Source organism: Myodes glareolus, chromosome 10 (genome assembly GCF_982192425.1).
Source record: "Myodes glareolus chromosome 10, mMyoGla1.1, whole genome shotgun sequence".
NCBI lineage: Eukaryota > Metazoa > Chordata > Mammalia > Rodentia > Cricetidae > Myodes > Myodes glareolus.
Window position 1 is genome coordinate 4091589 of NC_142035.1, and position 26977 is coordinate 4118565.

Sequence of the window (26977 nt, forward strand, 5' to 3'; positions counted from 1 at the left end):
TGCACTGCTGCACATTCTGCTGAATAAATTAGTGCTCAACTCTCTCAATTCATCAGAGTCAAAACTCTCTAAAATAAGTTTAATTAAAACAAGAGGCTCTTGGGTTTTCCCAGACTAGATAGTGATCAAGCCCACTATGAACACTGGGTTTCTTAGTGTGTGTGTGTGTGTGTGTGTGTGTGTGTGTGTGTGTGTGTGTGTGTGTGTGTTTGGGCTGCTCCATGCCTTTGTCTTGGTCCAATTCTCTTCCTCTGAAGGTCTTTAAGAATATGGGATTAGATTCAAAACTGAGCCAGAGAGACAGGGAAGAGAGTCCTTGTACCCAGACTTTATAGATGCTCTAGAATTCTTTGTTGCTGTTGTTCTTTGTTGGCTGGTTATTTGGTTGGTTGGTTGTTTTGTTTTTCAAGACAGGGTTTCTCCGTGTAACAGCCCTAGCTGTCCTGGAACTCTCTCTCAAGACGAGGTTGTCCTTGAACTCACAAAGCTCTGCCTGCCTCTGCCTCTCGAGTGCTGGGATTAAAGGCGTGCACCACCACCGTCCTGCAAGAATCTTTTTTTAAAAAGTTTACTAGCATGGATGATAGAAAGTAGCTTTTCTAATGGCTCTTGCAAACCCTTCACCCTCCTATGCCCCGCCCCTCCTTCTGCCAAACGGCCTCATTCTCTCATTTATGTCTACCTGGTCTTGGTACTATGGTCACTTCTGGGGATCACTGACAGACATTGTAAGCAATAGGACTGTGAGTGTCACCCTGAAAAGTTTGTGTGGGTGTCAAAGGAAGGGCAGGGTGCCAGGGAAGATGCCAGCTTCCTCCCAACCTGCTTCCCAGCTGTCTTGATGTTTATATTCCAACACCCCACCCCACCCATGTCTCGTTCTACACTTTCCCAAACCGCGGCTCCCTCCCACCCTCTCCAGATGGATATGCAACTGGATATGCAGATGGATGTGTGTACAAGGCAAGGAAAAGCCCACAAACTAGAGCGAATGTCTAGATTCTTTTTTATTATTATGGATTTGACGTATCTTCTGAGTGCTGTCACAAAGAGTAGATTTGTCTTTGAGATACAATCTGGCCACTGGGCCAAACAGTGCTTATGTGATTTAAACATGCTAGCTAGAGCTCTAAGGAGTATGAGTTTGGATCCTGAAAACAATTTAAAAATCTATCTGTCTGTCTAGCTACCTATCTACAGTGCCTTTACTTTTAAGAGATCCCATAAAGGAGTTAAGTAGAAAATAGTTCCCCAATAAATAATTACTTCTCAAACTGTACACACCCCCAAAAACCATCACTCACCTCCCCTCCCCTCCCCAACAGATGGGCAGTCACACCTGGAATAACTTAGGAGGCGATCCTCCCAAGTTCAACATCTGGTTAAGGCCCCAGTTCACACACCAGCTAAAGTGTCTCCGCATGGTGCCCTTGGCACATGCCCAAAGACAGGTCCTCATTGTTGGGAAGTCTGGTGGGGAGGTGGGCAGACTGTCCCCAGCTGGGCCCGCATAGCAGAGTTTACATGGCAACTCAGGATCCACTCTCCAGCACACACTCTCTTCATGAACACAGCAGAGAGAGTTCAACTAAAAGATTTTGAACCATCAGGAGTTACAATTCCCAGTTGTTGCCAATTATATAGGTAAACAGGAATTTACATAATGTACAAAGAGTTTGTGTTTCCAGCTTATTTTGAAGTCACTCCCTAAAGATCCACATTTATTCATGAAAGCAGATATTTAGCCTAATAGCCTTGAGCTGGACTCTCCTCAGGGCAGCTCCCTGCAAGGCCGGCTTGGGAGCTCTGACACAGAGGCCATCCCGCAGAACAGCTCTTTGCTGTGTGCCCCAGAGTTCACAACCATCAGGAATGTGTTTTCTCTTGTTTGTCTCACAAATGTTGAGGTCACTTGTCCTCCTTTCCTTCCTACTTTTGAGATTCACTCTTTTGGAGAGGACCAAGCACAGCCAGACGTTTCTAAATTCCACAAACTGCAAGTTTACAGACTATGGCACGGCTAGGACTCAGGTCTCGAGTAGACAGAGGCCTTGCACCCTCTAACTTGGGCAGGCCTGGCAGGCTGCAGAGCAGGGCTGCTCCGGCCACATGGGTGTCCTGCATCTTCTAGGAGATGGTCGTGTGTTTACTTTTGTAAAGAGTCAGCCTGGTGTCCACTTACTCTCCAAGAGGAGTCATGTTAAATGCCAGTAAGTAGCTTTCAGACTTAACATACCTCCCAAACAATTCCCCGTGAAACCGGAGCTGCAGGCATCTGGCCCCCGGGGCACATCTGGGATCATTTTTCCCATTAGGGAAGCTGGGGTCTTTTGGACTTGGGCATTCTTGGGGTAGGGGTGTACTGGAAAGTGGGGGCTCTTTGGGTGGGTCTTTCTTCCAACCCCCCTTCAGGCCCATTCCCTCCTTGTCCCTAAAGAGGAAATTTGAACTGTGTAAGTAAGCACAATGGCTCTTTCCTGGAAGGCAGTTGGCAGGCAGGGAGAGCGAGGGTGAAGTTCGCTGCAGGAAGCAAGAAGCATAGGTAGCAGACTGCTACGGCTGGCGGCCTTCATCTGTCCTTGACTTCAACCTATTTCAAGGAAGGAGAACAAAAGGAAAAGGAGGGCGTCACTACAGCGTAGGCTCTTCCAACTTGAGGAGGTGATTTCTGGCCACACCTCTAGCGGTGTCCAGCCTGGAGTCCCCCTTCCCAGGGCTGAGCACAAAGGTGTGAAAAGAATAGCAGTGGGTGTGGCCACTGGGAGGCCTTCCAGCATCTTCCGTGTGACTCTGGCCGTTATTAACTCACGTCTCACAGAGAAGCAGGGAGGCTGGCTGAATCAAAGACTTTCCTCTGGCAGAAACTGTCTTCTAAGAACTTTACATGACTTAGAAGGTTCCGGAAGGCTACTTTGACAGGCTCCAGTGGGACTCCTGCCACCAAATTCAATCTCATTTCTGACTGAGTGTGTGGATGGGGTGAGGGGGAGGTGAGAGGGTCACTTCCGGTGTCGTCCCTCAGGACTAGCCACCTTTTCCCCCTTTTTTGGAAACAGGGTCTCTCTCTCATGGGGACCTGGAGCTGTTTGCTTAGGCTGGACTAGCTGTCCAGAGAGCCTCAGTGAGCGGTTTCTCCGCCACCCCATTCATCACTCTCAGGTTTGCGCAGTGAGAGCTGGACTGGTCGGATCGTCTCTCCAGTCTTTGATCTCAGCCTTTGATCACGTGACAGAACAATCATAACAGCATCACGTGACACACAGGCATACCAGCATCATGTGTTCTCTGCACGCAGCTCCTATGATGGCTGTTCTTTGGATAAGTCCCAGAACATCTATCCCTCTAGCTCCTCCTGTCTGAAACACCCCTCCCTCCCGTATCCTGTATCCGTGTACTTCTGTACACAATCACAGACCACAGCCTCCCCTGCACTTTCTGTCCTGTTTTCCTGTTCTTGCCTCAGTTCGTAGAGTCTGTATTTGTCTGCTGTCTGCTTTCATCACTAACAAACTAAAGAAGACTCATTGCCCCATTCTCCGCATGTCCAGGATAGTGAGCACCCAGCATGCAGCAGGTGCATAACAGGTCTTGGCTGAATGAATGCATGAGGAAATTAATAAATGATTCGATGGATAGATAACTTTAATCACACCATGCTCTCGCCAACCGAAGTTTGGTTGGGGTAGAAAAAAAGTGATAAAGAGAGAAAGGAAAGAAAGAAGAAAAGGAAGGAAGGAAGGAAGGAAGGAAAGAAGGAAGGAAGGAAGGAAGGAAGGAAGGAAAGAAGGAAGGAAGGAAGGAAGAAGGGGAGGCTGAGTGGGGACCAGCTGGAATCTGGCACATACTCTCTGAGGACCTGCTGTCTCCCCAACCTCTCTGCTTCCTTCCATTTTCTCTAGACCACTGGAAGTCATCTCATGAATTTGGGAAACTCCTATGTGTAGGCCTTGCTCTGATCTCCCCTGGTTATTCCCTGTTGGACCAGAAGCCTCCTCCAGGTTATTATTATAAAAATAAATTATCATCCCATTGCAAATGTGCGGCTGAGCCATCATTAATAATGATTTCTGATTGATAGAATTGTCAAATAAGCCCACCTCGCTTTCAGGAAGCCCTCAGGATTGTTCATACCAAATATCAACCAAAAAAAAAAAAACCCTCAAAAAAAAAAAAAAAGAAAAAAACAAACCAACCAAACAAAGCCAGCACATAACAAACAAACAAACAGAAGCAGGTATTAAAGCAATAACAAAATGAGCTGGGAATGGTGTGTGTGGGGTCCACTGCCTGTGTGTGGAGAAATAATTTAACAGAGATCATTCTGTTAGAGAAGCAGAGACCAAGGTGGGGTTGACCATCTCAGTCCAGAGAGCTGTAAGAACAGCAGGTAGCTGGCTTGGCTGTCACCACCCTGGAACAAAGAGGGGCATGAGGCGCTCCAAAAGCACAGAGGGTTTACTGAGGACCAGAGAGGGGACAATAGAATGCATCAAGAGCTGACAGACCAAAAGGCGCCAGTGTCTATTGGTGGGGACCCCTGGGAGCTCTGGAGCCCCAATTGTCACTTATTGAGACCAGATGCCACCTCTTCACCCACCCTGTGCCCCTGAATGAATGCACCCCATCTTCACCTCTGACGTGTGCCTCTGGTCTCCTCCTTCTCTTCTGCAGCTGATTTTCCTGGTCTCCAGGAATCACTGTGGGGACACAGCAGATTTTCAGGAATTAGTATTTTCATGTGGTTTGTTTTGGGGTGTCAAACAACAACTTCCTCTTCCCCACCAACAAGCACATTAGTATATTCCCCAAGAACTGAGTTCCAAGCACCTACTGTAGGACTGAGGACTCAGTGGGTGGACGTCTGAGGAACAAACACACTCCTCACTGGATTCATAAAACCCCAGTTGGGGGAACAAAAGAGCAGCAAGCACCAGGCTTTCCAGATGGCAGAGCCCAGCCCTGTAGATACCACGCCCACCCGCTCGGCTTAGGGTTCTCTCTACTCATATAGGTTGTTGGGCTCATAAAGGAGGATACAGGAGTCTCATGGCCAAACCATTCCACCCTTCCTTCAGGCTGATGATAGGCTGTTCTGTCTATGGGGGCTTGATGAGTCTTTGCCCAGTGTGAAGGGAAGGAGGAGCCAAAAACTTTCTGCTATCCAAGGAACAGTGGTCCAGGTGGCCACCCAAGAGCAAGTATGGTGGCTTCCACTCAAAATGGATTTATGTGCTTCTCTGTGCAGCTGAGAAGATCATGCAGTTTCAAACTCAAGAGAGGATATCCAGGGGTTACAGAGAAACCAAATGGGTAACCTGGGTCAAGAGGTCCTTTGTGTCAGGTGTTGAGAAGATCAACTACTGATTGCTGTTTGCAAAGAAACTAAAAATACACATGGCGATGGGTGGGGTCTTCACTCTTTAAACGTTTCCAACTCATTCTGGCTCTTTATGGAGCTCCAGGCTGCAGAAGCTCTGGCCTCTGCTCTGAGAGGCAAGGGCGGTTGAGAACCTGGCCAAGCCACACTTCACCCACTGTGTGAAGCCCCAGGTTTAGCTTTGCCCATCAGTGACCTGTACCTAGACATGATTAGAGGGTATGTCATACCTGTTGATATCTGCAGTGTGTGCACAGAAGAGTGCACAGGCCTTGTCATCTCTTTCCATACAAGCACAGCGCAAGCGTGTCCGTGAAGAAGGCTGGGAGCTGTTTGGAAATGGCCCAGAGGATCTCTTTCCTCGAAGGCTTCCTCTGTAGTTGGACAGTCCATAGGGCACAGTCTGTCTGCAGAGCATGGAGAGACGTGAGGGGAGTCTGTCCTGCCACTCCAGGGCAAAGTACCCCACTATAGCATGCTAGATGGGAAACATCTGGAGGGAACCCAGTATCCAAATGGTTGGCAGAGATGGAAAGACACACAGGAGGCCCAGGGAAGACCTGATTGCCCTAGCGGCCATACAGAATTGATACACCTCACTGAGGTGCCTGAAGCCAGGCTGCAAGCTCCTCCGGGTACACTGTTGGGTTTCTCTCTGCTGTGGGATGATACTCTTGTACACTGTAAAGATTTGTCACTTGTATTGGTTTAATAAAATGCTAATTGGCCAGTAGCCAGGAAGGAAGCATAGGTGGAGCAACGAGACTAGAATTCTGGGAAGAGGAAAGGCAGAGACACCATTCCCAGCTAGACACAGAGGAAGCAAGATGTGAAAAGGTACCAAGCCACGCAGCTAAACACAGACAAGAGTTATGGGTTAAAGTTATAAGAGCTAGTTAGTAATAAGCCTGAGCAATATAGGCCAAACAGTTTATAATTAATATAAGCCTCTCTGTGTTTCTTTGGGACCAAATGGCTGTGGAACCAGGTGGGACAGAAATTTCTGTCTATATATCTGTTTTCCAAATTAAACCATGCAGGCTCCTGCATAGCAGGTCATAAGAATCAGCCCAGACCTCTAGCCCATCCCCAGTCCGTGTCAGGTAAAATCCCTGCACACATGAGGGCCTGAGTTAAAGTCTCAGAATGCACACAGAGCTGGGTGTGTTGGCATGTGCTTAAACTCCCAGTACTATAGAGGAGTTAGGACAGGAGGATCCTTGGGGCTTGGTGGCCAGTCAGTCTAACTGTTTAAGCCAGTGAGAGAACTGTCCCATAGCAAGGTGGATGACTCCTAAGAGTGACACCTGAGGTTGACACCAGCCTCCTCATGCACACACACACAGACACACATACCCATGAGCCACTGGACTTCCCTGCCAAGAACACGTCCTTCATTTACCCAGTGCTCCTGACAAAGAAACCTGACTTGACCCATGTGCTGGTCCTTGTCTGGGGCCTGACTTGGTGCCTGTAAGGCCTTCCATGCCCGAGGCTGACCCTAGCAACTGTAGTGCTCCCTGAACGACTCCAGGGCAGGCCTGGGAGCTGGCACTAGGGAAAATGGGGCAGATGCAATTACAGTTCTTAGAAATCTACCCTGGCCCCTGGATGCAGCTTCCTCAAAGAGACAAACACCAGCGGGTATACTCGATGCTCTCCGGGAGCCGTCGCCACTACCTCAGTGGGGCGGCTAAGAACAGGAATTCATGGTGGGAAGGTCTTATTGAGCAGCAGAAACTGTCTGAAGGGATCAACCACTTCTGGTTATGGCCAGGATTGGGAGGCGTGTCATCTAGAGCAATAAACGTTTAAATCTGGTTTTAAGAGTGAGCACAGCCCAACCACGGCTCATTCTCCGGAGAGGAAAGACTCCTAGAGTTAAGTGAGAAAAAGTTAAAACCACATGCTTAATTCATTAACGTAACTGAACTTGGTCTGGGGTGCACATTACTAAGAATCTGAGGAAACTTATGGGGCCAAAGGCCCTGTTCCAGTAAGTCTGGGCCTTCTTGTTCATCCTCGTTTCTCTGAGTCCCACAGAGTATCACCAATTATCCACCTCAAAGGGTGGCCTCGAATCCTCTCTGTGTTTTCAAAATAAAATCAAATTGAATTTCTTTTCCTTAGAAGCACGTTGCTATGAAGTCTTTTTGGGGTCTTGAGGAGAGCCAGGCCGGGTGGTCTGTGGGGACCAGATGCTCACACAGCAGTCTGCTTCCCTGCTGGCGTGGAGACCTAAGAGAACCCCACCCACCCCCTGCCCCTCTTGCTTTTGCCCCTCCCTACCAAGCACCCTAAGAAGCGGCAGAGTGAGGTTCCTTGCCAACCCAGAGAGGCCCAGCTGCTGAGCACTGCAGAGGGAGAAGGAAGGTCTTATTGGAACTTGGAGATTTCTCAGGAACAGGAGGTGGGGGGCGGGGAGAAGAATAATGTGGTCATTGTTGTGGGCCCAGATTTGGCTGAAGGTATATTTTTCCAGTAACAGGGTTACAGTAAATCTCTAAGTGTTGACATTAAAGCAGGTCCTCTGCTTCTTGGTGGAAATCACACATGAGGAACAGCCTGACTCCCATTTCTCCATCGACATCAAGACCTGCAGTCTTGAGAGGGTTGTCAGCTGACTGTGCATCGGTGGGTGCAGAGCCACTCAGAGGAAGCCGAACGCTCTGCCTAAAGTGTTTTAAAAGTAAGGAAATCAGACAACTGTGTGTTTGTTAATAGAGATGTGTTAGCACTTCCCCAGCAGCCTCAAGAAAAGCCATGTACAAATGCCCCTGACAGCTTCAAAGAGTGTTTACAGAGCTGAGCCCCCTCCCCAGGGGAGGGAAGGCTCTTAGGAGCCGGCCAGAGCTCCTTGGCATGTCCTCTCCAGTGAACATGCTATAGTGTTTGGAACAAGAGTTCAAACATAGAGGCCCACCTGCTCCAGATCTAAATATTAAAAGATTATTGGAAGATTTGATAAATGCTTCTAAGAGTCCTGTCCCTCAACCTGGAAAAATGACATTTATAATACCTCAGAATAGTCATCTTGCACTAGGGACCCACGTATTCATTGGAGTTCTCAGATAAAATATGACAACCAAATCAGCACTGACAACTTTTCTTCCATCTGGCTTCATCCCACACCAAGGCTGCCTCATCCATTCCCAGGCTGTATCCCAAGATCTATCTGCTCACAGCCTACAAGCACCTGTCCTGCAGACTGAATATATGCCTGGGCCCTATTGGATTCTTAAGTGTCAGACACTACATAATGTCTACACACAGCCTTAGAAGGGTCACAACTCAGAAGATTCAGGTAGGGGTATCCCAGGACTCAGAGAATACAGGGAACACTGTTTAGAAAGTGTGCTTTTTAGTTTCAGAGTCTCCTTGCAATGGGTAGAAGATCCATGGCCAAAGGAGGGCCACAGGTGGGCCTCTACATCAGAGCCAGGTCTGGGAGTTTTCTGCCCAGATCTGACTGCCGAAAACCTGCTCCTTCTGAACAGGGAACAGAGCTGGGCGTGGCGGCTAGCACCTGTGCTCCCAGCACTCAGGAGGTGGTGACAGAGGAAGGCTAATCTTGATTACATAACAAGGTTGAGGCTGGCTAGGGCTATGTGACTGTCTGGAAATCAAAGTCAAAGTCAACCAAACAGAGCAGGGAGCTGGCTTTTCACTTCTATACTAGTCCTGGACTTGACTCAAAGCAGAATAAGAATGAGGGAGGAGGATCACTTCCAGTAGACCTTAACCTCAGCTACACGGACCAGGGTGAGCTCGAGAATGAGATCTTGTCTCAGGAGAACAACTGCCATAACACACACACACACACACATACACACACACACACACACACACACACACACACACACACAAAGAAAAAAACAAATGAACGAACAAAAACAATCATTGAGCCTTTGGTTGCTAATTGTGAGGTAATCCCAGCTTAACAAGACCAGATTCTTTGCAGCGTAATGAGTTCAGTCACGGAAAACACGTTTCAAGAAACGTCACTGGCCAGGATTATTTTGAGTGCGAAATATAGATACACCCATGCCTATAACAATTCACATGCTACTGGGGGATGAAAATTGATAAAAGGGAGACGACAAGCATGTATGTTCAGGCATAGAAACCATACAGAGTGCAGAGAGACTCCCCGGTAATTCCATTGTTAAGTTGTAAAGTGTTTACACAACCAGCACCCCATCCTTTCGGTATACAAAAAGACTGTCAGGCATTTGCTGGAATGAGATGCTCCATGGGAAAACGTTCAGCAAAGAGTGAGCAGTGGATGAAAATTAGGTCCTTTGATTATTTAATTGGTTTGAGAAGTTGTGCTTCACCTGTAGAAAAATCCCACTCACCAGGCCTGCTGTGTTTGCGATGTGTGACTAAGCAATAAAGGAACCAGAAAAATCACAGCAACACCATCCCCGCCTTCCCTCACTCTGGCAGGCAGGTCATGCACCACCGCCCACCTCACGAGAATCATTTGTGTTACCGCCCTTTGTCGCTATTCCCTGAATGAGCAACATGAGATACTTCATAGTGGAGCCCTGAAAGTGGAATTCAGTTGGCTGAGGGCCCACCTGTGACAGCTTACAGCTGAGCAGGAGGGTCTGAGAAGGCGATTCCTCATAGACAAGCAGCCCTTGCATCTGCTGATGTCAGTTGTACCACAGAGGCCCACACAAGGGAAGCAGATGAAGCGATGAATAAACAAAGCATTCTCCATCATACCTACATATGCAGTGTCTACTGCTCTGTGTGTTTGCGTAATAAATTATCTCTCAACTTACGTACGGAGAACACTCATCATTTAATCAGCGATGAAGATGCCAGAATCTTATTTACCACAGTGTCTTTATTTTTCAAGTTTTCCCAAATGTCATATATAAATGTTATTAAATATTAAACTCCCAAACGCCTGCATTCAGCCTTCATCTGCAGTGCCACACCAAACATCCTCCATTCATCTTGCCATGAGAAGTTTTCAAACAAGGAAAATGACTTTAAAACAAAACAAAAGTTTCTGGTTCTGGGTTCTTTCCTAGAGAAATGAGTGAGCTCTGCCCTTCTAACAGTGAAGCTGGCAGCTGCATGTGATGTGTAAGGATGGGCACAGATATAACAAGGGAGCAGCTGGGAATCGGCAGATGGGCATCACCTGCTGAGTTCAAACCCATCAGGGAAGTGGATCAAACAGGAAGAAACATCGTTCTTCGCTTCCCCGCTGAACGGTATTTAGCAGCACGTGCTGGAGAAGGGTCTGGGCAAGCATGTTAAAGCAGACAGAAGGGCCTGCACACGAAGCAAGGATTCACATTCAGGCTAGCATACTGGCATGGTCAGCGGCCTCCATCCAACAGTGTGCTGGTCGCCTTCTCTTGCACAACTCAGGGTTATCTGGGAGGCAGCCCCACCTTTCACCACAGCAGCGCCAGTCTTGAGCTGGCGCACTCAACCCCGGGCTCTAGCACCTGCAATAGTTTCTGCTTGGTTATTGCAGATACGGCTATAGTGAGCATCTCCTGGGCTAGTGGCTTCTCTCAAAACGTGAAGCCAGCCAGGCAGAGGGAAACACTGCCAAAATTCGTGCCTATTATTATTTTGTTACATAAACAGAGTTGTTGTTTTACGTTAAGAAAAAAAAAAAGAAAGAAACCCAAGTTCTGGTTGAATGTCTCCCCAACAGTAGAGAATGCTCATTCTACTCTTGGGAGATGTGTCAAGTTCACGATATGTTTCCTTCTGTTCATGCATTCTCTTCTGAAACAGGCAGGAAAAGACAATGGGGTAACCCAGCATGCAATTCCTAGTGCTTTGGGGAGCACGCTGCCACTGAAAGGAGAAATCAATGGTTCCCAGTAGCTGTGGGTGGTCAGGAGGCAGCAGCATCACTCCTGTTTCCCAAGCTCCAGAGAAACTCCTCTGAGGTCCTCACGTGCTGTCTAGCCATGGCTCAGTTTCGGATTCTAGTAAAGCCTTCTTTAGACGGAGTCACTTGGCCATCATCTTAAACCTTCAGACAAGGATGGTGGTGACTTCCATCTTGTTTACTAGCTCTAAACACTAGTCAATTAGAACTGTGTTCTCTTCAGTGAGGCAAGATGCGCGAGTGCCAGAGAGCAGCTCTCACCATGTCGATAAACATCTATTAGATGCCTACTATATACAAAGGCATGGGCTGGGGGAAGACAGTCTTGAAGATAGGAGTCTCGCTACCAATGATGGGACGTAGGAACTTCTCCATCCAGAGCTGGGGCTTATATCAGGGCTTCCTGTGTCCTAGAACCTAATTTCCCGTGTTCCTTTGGGGACTCATCCCTCCAGCTACCTGCCTCAGTTTCCCCTGCCCTTCCTCAGATGAGCCACCCAGTCTCTCTCCCAAAATTTCTAATGATGATGCACAAGGTCAAAAGGCACTGTGGGGCTGCTCAGTACCAAGTGGCTCTACCCAATGAGCTTGGACCCTATACTGAAGAGTTGGCAACTACATTCTCGGGTATGATAGGAAGGCCTCCAACTCTCCAGGCAGAAACGTTTTATCACTGCATCAATAAACTAAAGAATTAGGACAAAGGCAACCAACTGAGCTGGCTGAAGTCCTTTCCATCTGTGCCATGGTAAAACGGCAAGTTCAACGTGCCATCCTTGAGCAGGTGGAAGCAAGCACACTACCTGCCTCCATCCCTCCGCTCAGATCCCAGCTCCAGACAATTGGTTGAAGCAACTGGGAGCCTTGACGTTTTCTTGCCTTCTTCCTTGCTCGCCCGTCAAGCATTTACAGAAGTCTGCTGTGGGCCAGCCTTGCGCCAGACAGCCCGCAGGGTGACTTTCCAACCTCGAAGGATAGAATGGTACAGAAAGCCCACATTCCAATGTCCTCAGTCCCCAAGCAGCAAACACGCATGTGCAGTTGCTGGCTGCATAGATCTCACCCACCCCTTGTGTTTCACGGAACCGGCCACCTGCAGCTTCCTTTGCTTCTGCGGCAGATCAGCATTGGAAAAGCCCATGGAAGAGCCCTTCCAGCACCCGAGAAGAGCTAGAGAATGTGGGAAATGCAGAGCTATGAGACGCTCTAGCACCCCGAGAAGCCGAGATGACTATCATGTAAAGCCAAGATGTGGTAATTAATCGTAATTGTCAACTTTATCGGATTGCAAAACCCTAGGGGATTAGTGGTCAGAAGGCTCTGACCTAATCAAAGGATTAAGCCCTGGCTGGAGTCATAGCATGATGGCATCCCTGAGAGTAGATATAAAGTATTAAAAGTGTGTCACTGAGCCCTGTGGGGGTGGCTGAGGCGGGGAATCCCAGCACTCAGGAGGCAGAGGCAGGTGGATCTCTGAGTTTGAGGACAGCCTGGTCTACAGAGTGAGTTCCAGGACAGTCAAGGCTACACAGAGAAACCCTGTCTTGAAAAAAGACAAAACAAAACAAAACAAAAAGAAAAGAAAAGAAGGAGGGGAGGAGAAGGAACAAGAGGAGGAGGAGGAGGAGGAGAAGGAACAAGAGGAGGAGGAAGGTCACTGCAGAGAGGTGTGTTCCTTCCCACAAACAAAACCAATCTCTCCTCCTCATATTAGTGATTGTTCTTCTTGCTGTGGTCGAACAGCTGACAATCTAAGAAAGGAGATGTTGGTTTAGGGTCACCATTTGGCAACACAGACCATCATAGCAGGCGAGGCTCTGCAGCAGGAGCAGGGGCAGTTGGCACATGGCGCTTGCAGGCAGGAAGCAGCGAGGGGTGAGTGAGGGGTGAGCACTGCTCAGCTCATTCTCCCTTTTATATTCAGCCCAGGACCCCAGCCCGTGGGCTGGTGCTGCTCACAGTTAGGGAGCATCTACCCACCTGCAAACTCCCTCAGACATGCAACAACTTTCTCCACTAGACTAGCTGCTTCTGGACCATCCAGCTGACAGACGATATGAATCCCCACACCTTCTAAAGTTATTGTAGATGGTTGTTATGGTAAGACATATGTATTGTAGATGGTAAGGTGAAATATTAGTGGCAAGAGGTGTCTCCTTGGGAGAAGTGTGGTCTTCAGATTGCTCCACCTCAGGGTGACTAGAGGGATGAGGCATGAACCTGACCAGAGGTGGCCCTCAGTAGGGAGGCTCCAGGCAATCTGATGACTCTCTGAGATCCCTGCTGGAGGACCTGAGAAGTGGCCCGTTGCTTGGCTCCTTAGAAAGCCCCACCTAGCTCCACATCCCACCTGGGTCTTTTCAAGAACCCTTGCCGCCACACAAGCATCATCAACAGAACCATCTCCAGAGAAAGCCCTAGAACATGACTCCAAAGCAACCACAGCTCGGCATCACCCCTCCTGACTGCCCCACCACTCTGAGAGGTTCCCGGGATCTTTCCAACCATATTTAGAAAGCTTTTTTACCCAATCGGGACTTAGAAAAACACGCAAAATCCAAAGCCACAGAAACCATCAGCTCCCAGCTCACTGGGACACAGAACCAGCTCTCTCTTCTTCACACAGAGGGTCCGAGGGATAGAGGAGATAGGAAAACACTCTGCCATGTTTGTGGGGAAGCTTAAGAGTTAAGGCTTTGTTCGGCCCTGAAAAGTCAAGAGAAAAAAGTATGCAGAGAATAAGACATCTAAAGAGCCCTGGAGCAGCCAGCTTCCCCTCCACGGCACGACCAAAGGCATCAGAGGACCTAGAGTTTCTCCAGCCCCACCACCCAGTGACCATGGCTAAGTCAGATGTAGGCATGAGACCTGGCTTCATCACAATTTTATGCAAAGCTGTAGACAGATGGGGCTCAAAATAGCTGCCAGACGTGGAGCCAGGAGAGGTAAAACGGAGCAGGTATTGGAAGGAGGGGTCCCCGTAGAGGGGGTTTTCAAAAACGCTGACACCGTCACTTCTCCCTTTAAACCACCCACAGGATGTGAGTGATGCCCACCCAGCTGCTTTCCAGGAGAGTCCATGTCAGGACAGAAAAGTTGATCGGGCTTGCTTAACGACATCTCAGTGATGACAAGGTCTTGCTTGTGGCCTGTCCCAGTGCCATCATGCAGGTGCCAATAAATCCAATACTTCCCTCAAACTAAAAATACCAGGGTCCCTGTTAGATAAAGACAAGAGACACACAGAAATCGGGTCTGTGTTCTCAGTTAGTTGCTTCTATCTTTTGGTAAAGCAATTTCCCATCCCCTATCCTCTATAGGCCATTTGTCCCTCCAGCCACCCTTGTCTCTGGGCATCTCTAGCAGACTAGGAAACAAATCTGTCTCTGGTTTTTAACTTACTGGGTCGGGATACAGGGCTCTGAGCCGAAGAGCCTGTCCCAGTCACGGCTTATTAGAGCCTCTTGCTAAGTCAGCCTCCGAAGGCCATAAAGAAGGGCAGGCTGAGTGCTGCCAAGTTCTACAAGAACTCTTGGCTTTTAGAGTCTGTGCCAGGGCTGAGGCAGATGTAGCAGGATGGTGCGGCCCTGATGGTTTATGCTAGGAAGACCTGGGAACTGCTGGGAATTTAGCCTCCTCAGCTGTGCCTAGGCAAGCAACCTGCTCCTACGGTGACCATCACTCATCACACCTAGCCGTTCTGCAAGCCAGTTTTCCCTTTGAGCACAGCTGAGGGGCATAAGTGTTTGCACCCATGTAGGTATGCTGAGCATGCATGCATGCACATGTGAGTTTTTGCATGGATGTGTTTCTCACCTTCAGAAGCGTGGTACTCAACGAGAACAGGAGTGGGTCATTTTCTCAAGTGACATGGAACTGAGTAGGGGCTCCGCAGGGGCTCCTGCAGTGTGGAATGGACCCGCTAACAGCTCCCCAGCAGATGTGCTGAGAGCCAAGGGTGCAGCTCAGACTGAGAGCTGGAATGTTGAAGTCAGGCGGGTCCCAGCCACGGCTGTGGAACCTCCTTGAAGAAAGCATTGTTTACCTCCCAGCTTCCTTTGTTTTAATTCTTGTAGGAATAAGCCACACCAGAGATGTCAGGGACTTGCAAAGGCCTTCAGATTTAAGGCCAAGTTCCTAGATGCAACACCCCTTTCATCTAGCAGAAATCCAAAAGCTCCCTTGCGGTCACACAGGGTCACAACCTTTTACCAGTCTTTCTTGCTTCAAATCAAGCCGTCGGTGAGTTTCAGGCAGGGTTCAGTGGTATTCCAGCCTGGCCTGGCTTTGCTTCCAGGCATCTCTCGCCCTCCTTGACTCAAGGGCTTTGAGTCAGTGGGAACTCAAGGGAAAGGTCACCTTGAGGGGCAGACCTTTGCAACCTACTTGGAAACTGAAACCTAAGGTTCTCAAGAAAGGCGTATTTCTGTCAAAGGATCTAAGAACTAAGTTATTCAAACTCACACTGACATGCAAGGTGTTAGACTCCTGAGGAGGAGGTGGAAACGAATGCGTGGAAAAACACAAGCTCAGGAGTGGGGGCAACTGGGAGTAGTCAGAACCTTGATCCTGGCCTCACCACATCTGGTTGGTGTCAATTTCTACACATCCTTCTCGACCCTGGCCTCACTGCATCGGGCTGGAGTCATTTTCTACATATCTTTCTTGAAAGCACGCCATGGAATTATTTCGCAGCAGCCCCATGTACACAATCTTCTCTGCATTACTTCTGGTGACCCCTGGTCCCTTGTACCCGCTTCAGGGCCTGGGTATGGAGTGAAGCTGAGAACAGAGTTCTCAACCCTGGGAGTTGTCAGCTACAAATCCCTTCTTAGGAGTCCACTAGACTCTCCCAGGTAAGAAGGCAGGCCTATCTTCCTTTCAACTCCCCAGGGATTTAATGGAGAGACTCCCAACAGAGCCTTCACCTTGCCCTGGGCAAGGTGCCACCTGGGGACCTCAGGGAGCACTGTGCCCCAGTCCCCAAGCCTTCTGATTATTTACCAAGAACAAAGAGGAGAAACAGGAAATAACAGGAGAGGGTGGAACAAAAATCCCTTCCCACCTGCAACAACCTTTGGCCACAGGTGTCTTTATGGTGCCTGCTTATCAGCCACTGAGACAGCCGGACACGCCTTCTCCCAAGGTCTGGAAACCTTTCTGCTAACTGGACAGCAGTGAGCAGACTGGGAGCAAAGCCTCCAGAAATGCTGCAGGTCTGAGAGAGACAGAGGGTAGGCACTTACTGCTGGGTACTCCGGGCCAAGAGAGAGATCAAGGTTAGATGGTCCAAGAAGTTGACTTCCCTAGCACTTGAGAAGGAATTTTCTAGTCATTGATGCCTTCCAAGTATGGGATGGGAACTAGCAAGACAGCCACTCTGTGGAGAGGTGTGTCTGTACTGATGTGACGGCTACATTTTCAAGACCTGGCATGTGACCAGCTCAACACACGGTGCTGACCAATCCCCAGATACTTGTACCGGTCATTTCACACACTCCTCACTCTCTAAATGCCATGAGTCTTTCACCCAAAGTTCATGAGAATCTGGACAGCAAGGAGGGATGGATTCAAGCAAACCCACTCTCTTCTCTGCAGACCCTTAGTGAAAGCAGCAGGCAGTGAGGAGCGGGTCAGGGCACGACCTTAGAGAGTAAGCGTACATTAAGTAACAGTCAGAAGAAAGAACATCCCTCTTGGAGGATAGAGCCAGTGGGCTATCCCAGCATCTCTGTCATCAGGCTTAGCCTCCCATGTGGCAGGCATGCATAGTACCGTCTCTGCAGGCCCACTCGGGGCTCTTGAAGGCTAACAGGGAGTCATGCTCTTCTCAAGTCAACACTCTGCTTCCAAAATAAAATGTAGGATGTGTGACGGAACCGCAATTTGTGCTTTTGCTTGTACATTTCTTCATATCTATAATAATAATAATTCTGCAAAGAGCCAGACGTGTTATTCCAAAGAGTCATGGATGTGGATCAACATCACTATTGCAAAGAACAAAAGCAGCCAGAGATGAGAGTCTTGTCCCAGAGCCCAACCCACTGCCATGGCGACATGGCAGCTGTAAAAGCTTTTCTTAGGATGGGAAGATGGCTCAGTCAGTGAAGCAACACACACCTGAAGTCCTGAGTTTGGATCTCCTGCACCTACATAAAAAGTTGGGAATAGTGGTGTTGGGTCCATAATTTCAGTGTTGAGAAGATATAGACAGGGGGACCCCTGGAATCTTCTGAATGGGCACCCTAACTTAATCTGTGAGCCCCAGGCCCAGCGATAGACTCTGTCTCAAAAACGAATGTGGAGAATACCTGAGGCCAACACACAGTGTTGACCTTTGGCCTCCACTACCATGACACATGTAGGCATACACATATGAACATACACACACATCAAATGCATGGACAAAAGGGTTCATTAAAGCCCAGAAGAGAGGCTTTTGTTGGGAAAAGTGAACAGAGGGAGTCTGGGAGGGCAGATCCAGAAGCCACACACCTGCGCTGAGTGTCCTTGTAACTCCAGGCAATTGACCCAGCCTCCTGTAAACTCTGGAGGACACACACTTTACACGGAGTCGGGTAGCTCTCACAAAATGATGTGTAACCAATCCACACTGCCACTGTCATCAGGACTAACCGGTCACTCATTCCATGTTCCCAACACCAGAGCGGCCACAGCGCTCAGATAAACAGCTCAGATAAAAAGACAGCGGCCTTTCTGTCTCAGATAAACGCATCTCCAGGACCAGTCCCACCAGGGCTGGCTCACAGAACAGGGGGACTTTTATTGGGATCCCCAGAACTCATGAGGGGAACACAGTTGGCTCCAGTCTGCAGGAAACTGTGGCCCCCGACCCACAGGTTCTAGCAGGATCTTTTAACAGTTGGGCAGACTCTTTGAGAAGCCTGCTCAAATGCCCTTCTTGAAGAACACAGATGGTCAAAGCTCTTCTGTGGTGGAAGACTTTCAAACGCAAGTTCAAATGTTGTACTAACTGTTATTATCCTCAGTCTACCCTTTGCTTCTTAGGGGAAGGAAAGAACCCAAAACAAATGTCATTCCTGCAGGATTAAGTCAGCGTGGCATGCTTTGGCAAAGGTTGGGCAGCAGGCTAGACGTCTTTAGAAGATGTTAGTTGGAGGAACTCAGGGAGACCCCCTTGGTCACTGACCCACCGCTGGAAGCAAAATCTGTACCCTACAGAGAGGAAACAGAGAGCTGATAGCCTCTCCTACCACACAGAGAAGATGACCAGGACTCGAGGGCAGGCTCTGGGCTGCTGGAGTCTGCCCGCGAGCGAGTGAGCGAGCAGGAGATCAGAGTTACCAGTCTTTCCACGACAGCAGTCACGCTTCCCTACGGCTTGCCCGCTCTTTCCATAAATACATTCCTGCTTGTCAGCCATGTGGCTCGGATTTTTGTTTGGGAAACATGGTAGCCATCACAGCCTCTCAGTGCCTCCCTCAGATGTCCCTAGGGGATTAACAGATGGTAGGTCCCCTGGCGCAGAGGTGGGAAGCACACATTGGGCTCTTTGCTGGGTGCCTTTGACTGCTCTATTGCTATTTGTGGGACTGGTTTACAGTCAGCTATCCACCTCAGAAGGAAACCGCCTCGCGGGGCATGTTAGATCCAGTGTCTCAAGAGGGTTAATTGTGTTTCAATGCCCAGTTGCTGAGTCAAGTGCCAGTCTAGAAGCTGATGCGAAGGTCCTTTTCAGATGTCATTATCACTTTTACAGGACCCTCTGAGCAATCAGATTGCCTCCCACAACCTAGATAGGCCTCATCTCACCAACTAGCAGAGCAAGAGTCAAGAGGGAGGTTCCCTACCAAAGATGGAAGTTTGAGTCTAGGCTCCCTTTGGTCTCAAGTCTGTGTCATTATCTCTCGCTGAAATTTTCAGCCACGGGTGACCTTCAGCTGGGATCACCTAAGAGTATTTTCTCTGTCTCTACATGGTGACACATACAAACCTTATTGCTTCCATCTCTCTGGTGAGACCTGAATGGTACAATCCCCATCTGCCTTGAAGATAGGATATATGAACTTTAAGTACACGTGTGCAGGGAAGCCCCAAGCATGCAAGTGTGTACACACATGACATCCCATGCATCCCCTTCCCCACTCACTATCTAAGGCTTTTGAAATTTCCAGGACAAGATGGGATGAGTTTTCCTTGGTTTGGATTTTGTCTCTGTCTTTGTTGGCAACATTCGAATTGCTTGTAGCTTGTGGGGAGCTGGGGTTCCTCGCACGGCCAAGGCAAATTTTCGGAGGATGTTACTGTGCCATCTGTTAGTTATGATCTCAGATGCCAAAAAGTGCAACTGCGAAAGGGAGAATGTGCTTCTCTTTGGGGCTGTGGGCTTTGCCAGAGAGCATGAGGAGAGTTACGTGTAAGGAAGGCACTGGAAAAGACAGCACCTCCACAGTGCAGTGGTGTGCAGGGTCTCTGAAGAGGGCCACACACACTAGTCAGAGCCCTCCTGGGAGAGAGAAAGCCCTTCAGACCACAGTCACAGCAACAGTTCAGGGTTTATCTAAAAGTCAGCCAACATCGATGGAGCATCTATGCTGAGAGCTGCCGGAAGAGGCTGACTGGGCTCAGGGTGTGAGAATCATGGGAGAACCAGAGAATCTCAGATCTTCTTTGGAGGGTAAAGGTCACTTGAGACTAAACTAGCAGTTAACTTTCCATGAAGATGTGGAATGGGGCCTGATGGCAACTTCGAACATCACTCCTGCAGAGCGTCGGATGTAGAACCAAGCCTACTCTCAACATGATCCTCAGATGGCCCTCACTGGTGTCCTTCAAAGACAAAGGCAGAGGGTGGACTTGATCTCCGTGCAATGGAGAGGGCAGGAAGAGGAAGACCACAGAGAAGCAGAAACAGCCAAAGTCTAAGTCCTTAGTTTAGGAGCAAGGGACAAGGCTCCTCCTCCAACCTGAGCAGTCAGCCGCAAGGACCAAGAGCAACCACATCCTGGTGGGGGCATCTGGAGAATGAGATGAGGTCTGCTTAGGACAGAGTTAACTTGAGAGGGAGGGCTGAGGCTGGGGGATGGGGAGTAGATTGTGTGTGTGCCAGTCGGTACCTTTCCAGATGCTTCCATTCCTTTGGAGGTCCGCTGGGCTCTTTTTTCTCTCACAGCAACCTTGTTCCAAGCATTTTAAAGATAGAAATGGATCTACTTAATGGAAGTAAGGAGAGAAGGATGGGAATGAAGAGAGGGGGAGGGAGAGAGAGGAAGGGAGAGAGAGAGAGAGAGAGAGAGAGAGAGAGAGAGAGAGAGAGAGAATGCATGCAGCACATTCACAGAAAGAGAATAAGGCTGTCCAGGAAACATCTCCGTACTAACATATGTATCTTGTTTGAATTATAAGCGCTCAAGTCTGGCAACTGTCATTTTTCTTTCCCAAGAGGTTGAATGGGGCACCAGGACACTGAGTTCACCCCTTTCTCCCCACTGCTTAAAGTAAAACGAAGTGGGGGAAAGAAGGAAGAGATCAACCAGACACCCAAAGCCCCTCCTCAGGTGGCTGTCCTAGCAAAGGCAGAAGAGCCACAGCTTCGTTTCGCCCCCGCAAGACAGTTCACAATTCCAACACGGGATCTTAAGTATCTCTGGGTGTTTACAGAGCCTCTGGACATGTCCCAGTCCCCACTTCCTGCCTAAGAACTGATCAGGGGTCTTGAAGACAGGCAGAAATCCAAGGTGTTTTCTAATTCCTGACTCTACCTTGTCTGTCCCTTACTGCTGAATTTCTTCTTTCTCCTATGGGACTCCAGCCAAGACCAGAACCCAGGGCTGCTATTGATGATTGCCCAGTGTCCCCATTTCTGTGGGGCTCATTTGGTAAAACCATGATGGCAGATGCTTAGGAGTCAAGAAAAACAATGGTCGGGGACTGGTGATTCTTAGAAGGGAGGAGCCTGAGGCTCTCGGAGAACAGAAATCAATCTATAACTGCCCAAGATGCGCCCTTGTTATCTTCCCATCTCCCCATTGTGGGCTGACAGTTCGTCCAAGGGCCTCATTAGACACCAAGGGAGAGTAAGTGACACCATTGGGGTCGTCTACAGAACTGGTAGGATCCAGGAAGCTCTTGATCCAGCAAAGGACAACGGGTTTCAATACAGCAGCAGCCATGATTAGACAAACCCAGGGTTCACCTGAGCCCAGGACCTATGCAGGGTGGCTAAACAGTGAAACCAGCTCTGTCTGCCACTCAAAGTGGGGAGATTTCAGACCTACTTGGATGTGGTTAGAGATCTTGTCACCAGGTTCAAAAGACTCTGAACCCAACAGGGACCCTCTCTCCTGTGTATGGCATCATTAGAATGTCTAGGTGGGTGAGTGGCTCCTCAAGCCACTACCCAGAGATCTCTGAGAGGATGGGGCTTCAGAGAAAGGAAGCCACAAAGGAGAATAGTCAGTGGCCTTTCTAGGCTGAGGGTTTGCACCTAGTCATCCCCAAGCTCCTGGACTAGAACCCTTAGGCAGGTTTAAGTAGAAGTCCCTGGAAATGCAGAGAACACCCAAGGAACTGACTTTAGCAGCATCCAGACCAAGTCTAAGATGCAAGCAATGCAAGAGACAAAACCTGAGATGGTGGCCGGAGCAAGGTCATGCCACCTACCTGCTTACAAGGTGCGTCTCAGTGCAGCATGATCCCAGAGGTTCAGTGGGAGTGGAAGACAAGACGGCCAGACCCTCCCTGTGCCCTGCCCCCAAGGTGCTCCTCACCAAAGGCTGGCCCTAGACTGCATCAGCACCCTACTCCTGGGTCCTTGTAGAGTTTAACAGAATTTAAGAGTGGACAGAGGGGCCCTCTATGGCCATGGCTGTTGACTCTGTGGTCAGCCCTGGAGAAGGGCAGTCCTGTGAGGCTCCTGTGTTGCTCTGGCTTGACTTCCAAGACCGGCAGGGAAGGAAGAAATCATTTCACAGGATGGATGCCATCTGGGTCTGCTAAGTTCACCTTGCTGCTCTCCCCGGTGCCCCAGGCTGTTCTCAGAGAATTCCAGGGATGGTTAAGAGCAAGGCTCAGTGCACTTAGCCCCCAGGACAGGAGATCAGACACTTCTCAGGCATCTAAAACCTCTGCCTAGCTCCCTGCCCACCACATCTCAAACCCAGGATTGAGTTTCTCTGGGGCTAGGTCCTCAGAGGAAAGGTGAGTCCTGCAATAAGACCAATGGTGGCTGGAAACACTGCAAGATTTGAATTCTGCATCATGGCAGATTCAGGGGTCTGACTGAGGTGGGCTGAGGACCATGCAAAGAACCTGACGCCTCAGGCCTGGCACAGAGCCATGCTCCCTACCCCCCCAGGCCAACTCACTCAGGGGTGTTGATCCAGATGATGTCCAGGTGGCAGTAGTAGACACACTCCTTGTCCTTATATGTGAAGCATGTGCACCTCCGGGGTCGGTGATGTGCAGGGACCCCCTGAGCCTCCTGCTCCCCAGACCTGCCCGGTCCCCGGTCTGGACCAGCACTTCCAGGACTTGCAGGCTGTGCAGCTGTTAGGGCCACAGTCTCTTCACAGTCCCACTCTGAGCCAGCTTCAGGGGGGCCCTGGGACACGCTGGTTCTGCCAGAGCCCCCAGGCTGAGGGCAAGGCACAAATCCTGCAGGAGGCAGATTGAAGGGTTCCTAAACTGCTTAGCACCCACTACCACCACGCCCCACCCCACTCTCCGCGCCCGCACACCGGAATGAGAATCAACCAAACTTCTGCAAAGTCTGGGGCTGGTTGCATTTCCCCTGCAGTCTCCAAACTAAGTCAAATGCCTAGAAAAGTTTACAAAGCTCTGTGCAAACTCGGGGGAAAGAAAAAAAAAAAACAAAAAACAAAAAAACCTTGAGTTATTTTCAGTCCCATGAAGTCTGAAAGCTATTTGCTCTTGCTGGTGAAAACACGATTTATTTATTTTGTGTAGTCTCTGAAAAGTGTCCAAAGTGTCCCAGACTGAAAGCCCCAGACTCAGTGGAAGTAATCATTGTGTCTTCAGGCCCCTCTGCCCATCCCTGGGAAACTTGAGGGTGAAGAGTCAGGCTCACTTAGCTTTCCCGCAGCACAGACCCGCGCCTGGCTTCCTTTTGTGTGCACTCCCGCGTGGAGAGGCGCGCCGCCCCGCCCCTCCCGCTTACCTGCAGCGGAGGTCACTGTGAGCCCGAGAAGGAGCCACAGCCCCGGCTCCATGAACCCTGTTCAGGCGCGGAAGCACCAGGCCTGGAGGGTGGCCGCTTGTGATCTCGAAAGGGCACTGGGATCGGGCACAGCTTTCGAGTCCTGCCTCTGCTGCGCGTCCCGGCAAAGAGTTAGTTGACTGCGGCGGTCACGAACTTTCAGAGCGCGCTGCCCATCCCTGCGCAGGGCTGGCCGGCTGTGGCTCGGGTTTTTCTGGCTCCCGCACCACCCCCTTCGCCTCCCCGCCCCTTAGAGGGGCTGGAGCTGCCGCGTCGGGCCTTTGAACCCGGGGCGCACGGGGGTCGTTTTCCAAGCGCAGAGGGGGAGCAGACCAGAGGCGCATTTGCCTCAGGCGCACCCAGAGCCATCGAGAGGCGGTGACGCCTCGCTCCCCGTGGGTGGAGTAGGGTGGGCCCCCCGAACAGCTGCACGAAGGCCACCCTCTGCCCCTGCACACCCTGGTCACTTACACTCAGATTCACACGTGCAACACCCTAGCCCACACCAAGAGTTCCAAGAGCATGAAAGAGCTGCAGAGAAGGGGCACAGGCTTCTTGTTTGTTTGAAATCAGTCTGTGGGAAAGACCTGTTCGCCAGTGGCTTACCCTTGCTGAGGCCTACTGGCCAAGGCTTTGAGTGTACTTTACACTTCTGATTCATAGGTGGCTCAGCCAGCTCCCTGGTGGCTGAAAGTTCCGATGGCAGGTGGGGCAGTGGGACCAGAGCAAAGTTAAGAAGATTCCATTGAGCCTGAGGAAGCATCCCAGGGAGTTGCATTTCTACCGCTACCCATTCAGTGAGGAGGGGCAGGTGCTTCTACCTAGAGACACACTCATTCCTCAACTGTTCACAGGTGGTTTACTTCTCAGGGCACTCTGGTGGTTTAATAGGTCTGCAAACCTTTAAAAGGTGGATTGCAAGGTCATTCCTGCCCTTCCACCCGCCACTTTCCTAACGACTGGCATTCTAAAAAGTAGAGTCCTCAGAAGTGACCAGGTTGCTCCCAAGGCAAGCCATGAATAGGTATAATTTTCACAAACTGGCTCAGTCTCTCAGGACATTTGCCTGCTGAACACAACCACCATTGCCACCATGCCAGGGAGAAGCCCAAAATAGCCAAGCAGAGAGGTCCCAAGGGGGAATTCTCATTAAAGGGAAACTGAGGCCTCACAGCCAATGCCAGCTATTGGCATGGCATAAGTAGGGTGACTGAAGTCCCTGCCTTCAAGGATGCCAGCAGGGGTGGTCAGTTGGTTTGGATTGTTTTCTGTCCCAATTCCCTTCAACTGAGGGTACATAAAAACCAGAAATGCACCGCTCCCAATTCTGAGACCTTAGAAGTCCCAGCATGCCCTCTACCATGGGTTCTCTTTCCTGCTCGTGGATGGTTCTGCTTCAGTGGTGGTTTGTGGTGGGAGGCACAGGTGCTCCCTGTGGTCTTATTTATCAGGTCACCAGCCCTATTCCTGAAGGCTCTCCCTTCATGACCCAGTCACCTCCAAGGCTCCACCTCCTAACACAGTCATCTTGGGGGTTAGGGTTTCAGCAGGTCAAAGGACGTATCTGTTATTGTTTCTTCCCCTGAAGTTAAACTATCCATCTGTAGCTGTGGGCCCTGACAGGCCAGTCATCTTCCCTGGCATCCATGGGTGGGGCCAATCCAATGCAGTGCCTGGATCAATGTGTGCCCTGGGTCTTCACTCCAGCTGAGATAAGAAAGGTTAAAGGTGGAGACACAGGGTTAAGAGCAGAAGACATTGTACAACAGAGAGGGCAGAGCCAAGGCAGCTGGCCCTCAGAGGAGGCGGCACATTACGGTGACCTGGACACCACCATATCTTCAATGACTTTCCAGCCAGCACTACGCTCTCCATGCCCAGGGAGAGCGGGCCGTGGTTGGACGCTGGGCAGGACTGGAGTCCAGCTGGGTTTTAGTGATGTTCTACACGGCTCGTAAGTGCGCTCGTTTTTATTTATGGCAATCAATGCTGGCATTCCTTGTGTCATAGAGTTAGAACATTCCTTTCTAAGTTAATTTCATTAAATGAAAGGGAAGAAATCTGGATAGGAACATACTGTAACTCACGGCTCAGATGGTTTGGCGGGGTGCAAAATATCACGAAGCTGCTTTGCCTGCCGCCAACTCCTGGAAGGCTGGACTCTGTTGGGTGGAAATCACAAAACCAGGTGAGGGGGACAGAAGGAAGATCTGGGGGGCAGCCGGTGGCAGTGTCCCCAAGACAGCAGTGTTTACCACCAGGGGACTGGTATTTGACAAACTGGTATGAAGGAACTCCACTACCTAGCGGCCCATTTCCGGAAACTGGCTGACCGAGGGAAGCTTTGGGCAACCAAAGACTTCATCCCCATTGTGTTGAGCTTTGACCAACCTGGAGGACTGTGATGAGCAAGGCAGACAAATCCATCTTCCCTCCATCTGCTGGACCATTCTGTGCCCACAATACCAACAGTTAGTGCAGCATCCGCAGACTTATTCACAATCACTCTGAAGGCCACAACGGTGAGCCTTGTTTACTGTCCCCCACAGCGTCTTCCCTCTATCTCTCATGTAGAGATCCAGACTCCCCGTTAACGCCCTGCCCACCATTTGGTTCAGAGAGGTCCTCTGCCTCCTGAGTCTGAAATTTTAAGCTAAGAACCCAAACGGCACAATCCATCGGTCTGGCTACAAGTTCAAGTCTGGATTAGGTACGTGTCCGTGTTGGACGAATCAGAGTCAGTGGTGTTATAGAGAAGAAAGGACTCATACCCACAGCATCTGTGAGGCACCTTGACCCAAGACTGCCCGAGGATGAACAACCCTAACCTAGAGGAAATGGAACTGAAGCAGTGGAGACACTGAGTTTAAGCTGTGATGCATCATTTAAGCTCCCGGATCCAGTCGGACTTGAAATCCACACCGCCTGTGACTTATTTACAGTCAACCACGATTCTTTTTTCACAACTTCTGTGGGATTTCATCCCTTTCAAGCCGAGAAATCCTAGCTGGAACAAGCCTCGTTCTCCAGGACTCCAGCCGCAGCAAGGTGTAAAGGAACCACGTGACTCAGACGGTTCAGCTGTAAACTGGCAATGAGGATTTTATTTAGTTCAAAATGTTTAGCCTCCCTGGCCTGCCATTCCAACACTGTTAATTATCAGAGTCCAGATTTGAATTCAGCGCTATCTTGTTCCGGGGCAGAGTTCATACCCATTAAGCTGTGCTAACTCTTGAACTCATTCCCTGAGTTGAGACTTGACTCCATTCTATCCAGTGTGTCCCTGACGAGTCGTGGGCTCTGCATCTCTTGAATTTCCTGGTTCCCATATTCTCTCATGAAAAGTCAAGCTGAGGAACGACGGCCATGTGTCTACTACAGAGGACACCAGTGAATGATCCTCTCCCCTCTGAGGTCCACCAATGTCCCTTGATCTTCCTTGAGTGCCTCTGCCATCAAATGTGTCCCAAGAGGAATCGTCTGTCAGGACACCACTGAGCCTCCGCCAAGGGCATGCCTCTGCTGCTCT

The 26977-nt window shown here is 49.8% G+C and overlaps 1 protein-coding gene across 1 annotated transcript; it reads right to left on the reverse strand.

Annotated features, from left to right (window-relative positions):
* Positions 1 to 989: 989 nt before the first annotated feature.
* Edn3 (endothelin 3) lies at positions 990 to 23902 on the reverse strand. Its single transcript, XM_048441270.3, has 5 exons — positions 23410 to 23902; positions 22598 to 22886; positions 5608 to 5784; positions 4632 to 4697; positions 990 to 2590 (listed from the first exon to the last, which is right to left on the reverse strand). Exons 1-5 carry the CDS (start codon positions 23459 to 23461, stop codon positions 2554 to 2556), a joined length of 621 nt encoding a protein of 206 aa, XP_048297227.1. The 5' UTR covers positions 23462 to 23902; the 3' UTR covers positions 990 to 2553.
* Positions 23903 to 26977: the final 3075 nt, after the last annotated feature.

Coding starts and splice junctions, on each gene's coding strand:
- Edn3 (XM_048441270.3), bottom strand. CDS start 23,461: ATGGAGCCGGGGCTGTGGCTCCTTCTCGGGCTCACAGTGACCTCCGCT. Junction 5,785..22,597: donor ATCTGGATCAACACCCCTGA/GTGAGTTGGCCT, acceptor CATGCTCTGCAG/ACAGACTGTGCCCTATGGAC. Junction 4,698..5,607: donor CACACTGCAGATATCAACAG/GTATGACATACC, acceptor GTGTCCCCACAG/TGATTCCTGGAGACCAGGAA.